The 8,112-nt window shown below is 30.4% G+C and overlaps 1 protein-coding gene across 1 annotated transcript; it reads left to right on the top strand.

The window, feature by feature from the left end:
• Positions 1 to 300: 300 nt before the first annotated feature.
• On the top strand, positions 301 to 3,107 carry LOC107461271 (probable carbohydrate esterase At4g34215; the record flags this gene model as incomplete). The annotated part of the gene is given in 2 exon segments (XM_016079750.3): positions 301 to 987; positions 2,646 to 3,107. Coding segments are annotated over 2 exon segments (978 nt in total). The 3' UTR covers positions 2,976 to 3,107.
• Between the last annotated feature and the right edge of the window lie 5,005 nt (positions 3,108 to 8,112).

Raw genomic sequence — 8,112 nt, forward strand, 5'->3', positions numbered from 1 at the left:
AGTAGTTACTTCCATGAGTTTTCATTTTTATTTTTCCTGGTTGTTGGGTATCCTTGTCTAGTTGTATTGGCTTAAAAAATACAAACAATTGAGATCCTCAATTAGATGATGATGAACTAAAAAAAAGGAAAGAGTAACCAATTATGTGTAAATGTACTGGTTCAAGAGGTTAGTATCTCTTTTTTCCCTAATAAATTGTTGGAAAAGTAGACCAGGGGATGCTTCTTACACAAGTTGCAAATATAATAATTATATTATGATTAAGGATAAAGAAGTATCTTAGGAGTAATTAAGGAATTGCTGTTGTGCTTTAGATATGGGCATATATAAATAAAAGAAATGAAATCACAGAGAGGCGTGGGTAAAGCCGTGTCTGTCTCCACCATCTTCAAGTTCAACCCAATAATGGCTTCCCTGTTGCCATTGCTGTTTGTGTTTGCGATTCAACCATGGCGGGTGACGTCGGAGCAGTACAAAAACATATTCATACTTGCGGGACAGAGCAACATGGCAGGACGAGGTGGAGTCAGTGAAACAACGGCAACATGGGACGGTGTGGTTCCGCCGGAGAGCCAACCGAAGCCGTCGATTTTGCGGCTGAACGCGAAGCTGGAATGGGTGGAAGCGCAAGAGCCACTCCACGCGGACATCGATGTGACGAAGACGAATGGAGTTGGACCGGGGATGGCGTTCGCGAACACGATCTTGGAAAAGCGACCGGGTTTCGGTGTGGTCGGTTTGGTGCCATGTGCAATCGGAGGCACAAACATAAGCGAGTGGGAACGCGGGAAAGTGCACTACACGCGCATGATGAAGAGGGTTAAGGCTTCGTTGCAAGGTGGTGGTGCCCTTCAAGCTCTGCTTTGGTATCAAGGTGAGTCTGATACTTTGCTTCTCAGTGATGCCCAATCTTATCGAACAAGACTTGCCAAGTTTTTCTTGGATCTTCGTGCTGATCTTAACTCTCCATTGCTTCCTATAATTCAGGTACTTTTTTTTTTCTTTTTCTTTTTCAATAGTAAATTGTTTGTTAGGGTCCTTTTGTCAATGAATGTAGGACAAATAATTAATTAGGAAGTGACTGGTATAGGAAAAATATTCCTAAAGAATGCTCCTCTACTTTATGAAGGGCATTCCAAATACTAATAGTTAGGTGGTGCTTTACGCGTTATCTCTTGCATCATATAGTAGTGTTTGTACATTTACTCAACATTCATGAGATTGACATACTCCAACCAAGATTGACATAACTCTCTGAGAAATCCTATCTCTACATCAAAATTAGCTACTAAAATCAGTCACTAATATATTTGTATATAAATATATGTTTAGTTTAATTTATTTTTAATATATATTTTATACTAATAACTAATTTGATCGCTAATTTTAATATACACGTAACATAATCTAACTCCTCCGTGCTATATTAGGCACTTAGTGAATGATATATTTACATGCCTACCGGTGGGTGCGCTTTTTTTTTTATTCCTTAAGAAAGTATTTGAAATAATTGTTAGTTAGTTAATATTAATTAATTAATTTTTTAATTATAAAAATATTATTTTTTAAAAATTTAAAATTAAAAATTAAGAATTTAAAATAAATAAAAAATTAAAAAATTTAATTAGTATTAATTAAAAAATTAATTTTTTAACATATTTTTTATTTTTTGTCAGCATGTTATTTATTTAAGTCTTTAATCTGCATGTTTATATTTTTTGTCAACGTGCTCTTTATTTAAGTCTTTAATCTGCATGTCTAAGACCGCGTGTAACTATAAAATTGCATATTTAATTATAACTTATATTAAATTCGATTCGTATATATATGGTTAGGACTTGTGTTCATATTTTAGTACCAGTAATTTCCCCCCACCGACCCAAAATATTCTTATCCAATTTATAATATGCTCCGATTATTTCTTTTTTCCTCACAGTTTATTCAACGTTTTTATTTTTTTTTTTAAGAAATCTAAAGTATTTCTGCTATATTAATTAATGATTATATAAAGAAAATGTCAGAGACAAAAAAAAAATTAAGACACCAAAAATATAAAGAAAATATTTATGAATAGTAAATTTTCAAACAGTAATATTAAGAAGACAATATTTAAAATTGTTTTATATAATAATATTCATAATTTTATATATAATTATTTTCCAACAATGAATTTAAAAAATCTGAATTTTAGATTTGTATGGGTTAAAAAAAAAATTTTAAGGAATAAACAAATTGGTAAGTCAGTTTTATAAAATATATATATAACTCTCAGATTTGTAATATTTATATCCAAAAAAATATATTAATTATCCACATTTTTAAAAAATACTACTTAAATCACAATGCTAAACTTTTTTTTTAAGTAATTTTGCTTCTCTATTTGTTTAGTGAAGATATCAGTTTAGGCTTTCTGATTACTGTAGACTACAGATACAAATTTTAAGGTATAGTGACCTTTTTTTTGTTGGGCCATTAAGCTATAGTCAGCTTAAATCTAAATTCTAAAACCAAGAGAGTGAAAGCGTCGTTATCAATTACCATACTCACTTGTTAGTTGTTATTAGTCTGATGGAATATCATTTTCTTCACTTTTTGGGGGTATGAATTGAAGTTCGTGCACTCAGCATTCCCATTTGCGATTGCAGGTAGCTTTGGCATCTGGAGAAGGCCCTTACATAGACACAGTAAGAGAAGCTCAGCTTGATATGGACCTCCTCAACTTGAGAACTGTCGACGCAAAGGGCTTGCCTCTTGGGCCTGATGGGCTTCACCTTACCACCCAGGCCCAAGTTCATCTTGGGCAGGTAATGGCTGATGCATTCCTTCAATTTGTACCCACTTCACTTCCAAAAAACAATGTTCTTCCTATTCATAATGGAGCTCCTCCTACAAGACCTCACAATGGTGCCTCCCAAATTTATATGATCCCAATATCGATAACATTTCTTACCGTAGTATCCTTAACTTTGTTATAGCAAGCATTCATTCACTTTTCAGCACTATTTCATTACACGGCCTAAGCACAGTGAGATGAGCGAAGTTGATAAGAAAATTATAGCTCTGTACGAATATTTTAAGTGGATCAGTGAGTTAACTATTAAAACCAACCCAACTTGGTTGATAAAACTACATTTTAATTTAAAGACTTCTTATTAGTGGAATTTTTTTGTCCAAAATTAGTGGATTTTCATGGAATACAAAATCTGGGATCAACTATATCTCTCTATTTTCCTTTTTGGAATCTCTTGGGCACAGAAGATGTGAACTGTGCAGGACCAAAAGCACCAAAAGAAGTAGCAATATCACAGTCCAGCAGTCAATGTTCGTTGATACTCAATTTTAGCAAGCACTTTTGCAATTGTTGTTTCATGGCTATTGGGCCTTGATGGGCCAGATTCCTTTATAAGAGGCTTCAACCCTTGTTAATTATCTTTTTATGGGAAGAGTTCAACACAACATTATGCTGTGTTGCGCTAAATACAACACATGATACTGATAGTGTGTAAGGGTACTTGACCAAAAAGAAAAAAAAGAAAAATACACACAGGATTATTGCTCTCTTCAAGTATTGCGTCAACCATACGAAACAAGCACCACTCACATAAAGATCCCAAAAACAACTTTTTCTAAAGACGCCTACGTGGTAAAATCTAAACCATACATTCTAAAACCACACTTTTAATTATATAACACTTAAAACCGTAGCCTTTTATAAGAAAAAGCGTCACTTAATGGAAAAAAGTAAATTAGAAGATTTAAGAGAAGAAATAATTAAATTATCAAAATTGATAGATCAAAAACTAATGATTCCCCACATCTCTATCATACTTTTAACCCACAATTAAATTCTATAGTAGATATACTTGAAGAAATATTAGTATCCAGAAAATTTTAAAGAAATAAGGAAAAAGAGGAACCTAATATAAACGAAATAAAACAGATATTAAATAAATATTTTCAGAAAGAGAATCCCAAAGAAGGAAAAATTCAAAATATAGGCAACATAACAAAACTAAAAGTAAAATCACCATTTAAATTATGAACATTGATGAAAAATTAGAAGAAGTTACAATGCTTTTTAAACAATTAAAAATGGCTCAAGAAAATAATATTATGGAACAAGAATTTCAAATAGAAGAAGAATTAGTAAATTCTGAAAATATAGAAAATGAAGAACACATCCTAGATTATTCAAGTGATGAAGAACTAACAGTTCCAATACAAGTAAAAAGTGAAGCTAGAACATCTAAGGATAATCAATCTCAATTTAAATGAGAAACAGGTTTTGAAAATTATGCTTTTAAAAAAGGATTTATAAATAAAAGTTCAAAGTATGCAAAAATACCATCAAAATACGTTCCTAAAATCTAGGAAATGGAAGGAGAAAGAATGCTTGATTTAGACTGTAAAAAGAATGAAAAAGAAATTTTCGAGAACTGGTTGAATTCCTTCTTATTAGAAGTCTTTACTAATCCAAAACTTAGTGAATTGTCTGGAGGAGATATCTGGAATTATATAGGGTTTCATACTAAAGGAACTGTAAGAGATTATATGACATCAATAGAAAACCAAATAATAGAAGAATTAGCAACAAAAACAACAGTTTACGATAAGATATTACATATAATGATGATTCTGTATAAAAAAAATTTTGGAAAAAATATTATAGATCATAGACAAGAAGTCTATAACAAAGAGTATCAAGAAGCAAAAAACCATTTAGCTAATATTCAAATATATGATTTATGTAATGTAGAATCTTACATATGTGAATACAAAATACATTATTATAAACTAAAAGAAGAAGATAAAAACCATTATCTTAGTATGTATATAACAAAACTTCCACACCCTGCTAATGAATTTATAATGGAAAGATTTATAAGAGAAATAAATAGAGGAACAATTGAAAATAATTTTGGCGGAGCAACTTCTGCAATAAGAGAGGAAATAAAAGAACGTTGTATGCAAGAAGCAACTCAAAAAATATTTGAAAATATAATTAGAATTTGCTGTCAGGATAATGAAGAAATACCTCAAAAATATGGTCTTAATAAAAATTTTCAAAGAAAAAGAAAATATCAATTTAAAAAAAGAAAATACTATCCAAACTGGAGAAAAAATAGGTATTTTAGAAAAAGAAATAACAATAAAAAACAAAAAAATAACTACTGCCCAAATAAAAAAGAAAATTGTAAGTGTTGGTATTGCCAAGAAGAAGGACACTATGCAAATGAATGTCCAAAAAAGAAAGATAAAAAAGACCTTACCAAACAATTAGAAATTGCTAAGTCTTGTTTCATGGAACCATTAGAAGAATCAGATGATAACTTAGACTATATTTTTGAATATGTCTCAGAAACAGACTTAGAGACTGAGCAATAATGCCACATTTATTACTATAAAAATAACAGAAAAGTTTATAAATGCTTTCATAGATACTGGAGCAACACAATGCTTTGTTAGTACAAATATAAAACTTGATTGGAAAAAATTAAAGAAACCATTAAGAGTTAGAATAGCTGACAAATCAATACATAAAATTGACCAAAAAGCAGAAATGGTTGAAATATATATTCAAAATTATAGGTTTATTGTTCCATCCATATATATGATAGATTCTGGGATGGATTTTATCATAGGAAATAACTTTTTAAAGCTATATCATCCTTTCATTCAAGAATTAACATATATAGTTTAAAAGCTCCATACGATTCTTCAATAAATCAAAAATCAAAACGTATAAAGATACCAACTACTACTATAGATAAGATTTTAAAATTTAAAATATTTTCTATATTAGAAACATGTTATTTGAATTTATATTTTCAGATAAATATCCCAAAAAATAATCTTGAAATAAAGATAGAAGAACTTTTGGATGAAGTTTGCGCTGAAAATCCTTTAGATATTAAAAATACAAATAAGGAATTAGTAAGCATTAAATTAAAAGATCCTACAAAAGAAATAAATGTTCCAAATAAAATTCCTTATTCCGCAAGAGATAGAGAAGAGTTCTCATTAGAATGTAAAGATCTTTTGGAAAAAGGAATTATAAGATTAAGTAAAAGTCCTCATGCGGCTCCAGCCTTTTATGTCGAAAACAATAATGAAATTAAAAGGGAAAAACGAAGAATGGTAATAAATTATAAGAAAATGAATGAAGCAACTGTTGGTGATGCTCATAAACTTCCTAGAAAAGATTCTATTTTAGAAAAAATCAAGGGAGCAACTTGGTTTTCAATGCAAAATCAGGATATTGGCAACTTCGTTTAGATGAAGAAACAAAGAAATTAACTGCTTTTACTTGTCCAACAAAAGAATCAACAAGTGTGTTGCTCTATGAATGGAATGTTTTACCATTCGGATTAAAATAAGTCCCAGGTATCTATCAAAGATTTATGGAAGAAAATCTAAAAGAATTAAATGAATTTATTTTAGTTTACATTGATGATATATTAATTTTTACAAAACAGGATAAAGATCATTTTCAAAAATTATTAATAGTTTTAGAAAGATGTAAAGAAAAAGGATTAGTTCTTAGTAAAAAGAAAGCAAAAATTGCAAGACAAGAAATAGAGTTTCTTGGGTTAAATTTATCCACTCAGGGAAAGCTAAAACTTCAACCAAATATTTTAGAAAAGGTAAATTTATTTCCTAATAAAATAGAAGATAGAAAACAATTACAAAGATTTTTAGGGTGTATAAATTATATTTCTGATCAAGGATTTTTAAAGAATATAACAGAATACACAAAAAACTTATTTCCAAAAATAAGTACTAAAAAAGAATGGAAATGGGAAAAAAAGATAGTATGCAAATTCAAAGGATAAAAAAATTATGTGAAATGCTTCCGGAACTTTATATTCCAGTAGAGAACGACTACTTAATAGTAGAAACAGATGCTTCAGACATAACCTGGTCAGGATGTCTAAAAGCTAAGAAAGCTATAAAAAGTTTGGAACAAGAAAAAGAATCACTAGATTCTAAATATTCCCCAAAGAAATTACTTTGCAGGTATATTTCAGGGACTTTTACTCCAACAGAACAGAGATATACTACTCATGAAAAAGAAACTCTAGCAGCAATTAAATCTCTTAAAAAATGAAAAATTGATTTACTACCCAAAGAATTTACATTAAGGACAGACTCAAGTTACCTAACAGGTTTCATTCGATACAATTTAAAAGTTGATTATAATCATGGGCGATTGGTAAGATGGCAATTATTTTTGTTACAATATCCAATAAAAATTGAATATATTAAGGGTGACAAAAATATTATTGCAGATACATTGACAAGAGAATGGAGTTCGTCTACAATGCATTAAATCAAGAAATTCAAAAATATCAGCAAGAACTCGAAGAATGCAAGCATTGTCAACAAATAAGGAGACAGATCCAATCCCTCAAGAAGGCCATCGAAGCAACGAAATTAACACAGCAACCAAAAGCATCAGAGTTCAGCCAGCCAAGCATGGTGGACAAACCAGGTGAAGGAAAATTTTCAGAAAATAAAACAATTGCTGAAATTATTAAAAAATCCACACAAGACAAAAAATATTATGTCATTTATAATGGCCCCATGAAAGGAATATATGATGCCTGAGAAAAAGCAGCGCCATTTACACATCAATCAAAGATAGTTCATAAAGGAAGATTTTTAACACTAGAAGAGGCAAAGGAATCCTTCAGGGAATATGAAACTCTTCATCCAGAGCAAACCCTAAAAAGAGCAGATAAAGCTCCAGTTCAAAGAACAGGAATAATAAGAAACATTCCTACAAGGGCTGAAATCAAGAAAAAGAAAAGAGTCTGTAGATCAAATCTCAGAGAAACCCTTAACATAGTCTTGAATTGGACTGAAGAAAAAAGGGCGAGTTTGGGATACTATCCCATCGCCAAAGAACAGCTAAAGAAGCTGGTTATTTTTCCAGAGGCTTCCCCATCTGACACTTATCAGTTTTTCCAATATGGATTAATTGATACAATTTTAATTTTTAATGATCTAAAAATTATTAGTGAGTTTCCTGCAGGATTCGTTGATGGAGTAAAGAGATTTAAAAATATGATTGACAATGTAAATCCAAGGGATATATCCCTAAAATTTACA

The sequence above is a fragment of the Arachis duranensis genome, chromosome 8 (genome assembly GCF_000817695.3).
Source record: "Arachis duranensis cultivar V14167 chromosome 8, aradu.V14167.gnm2.J7QH, whole genome shotgun sequence".
NCBI classification, from domain to species: domain Eukaryota; kingdom Viridiplantae; phylum Streptophyta; class Magnoliopsida; order Fabales; family Fabaceae; genus Arachis; species Arachis duranensis.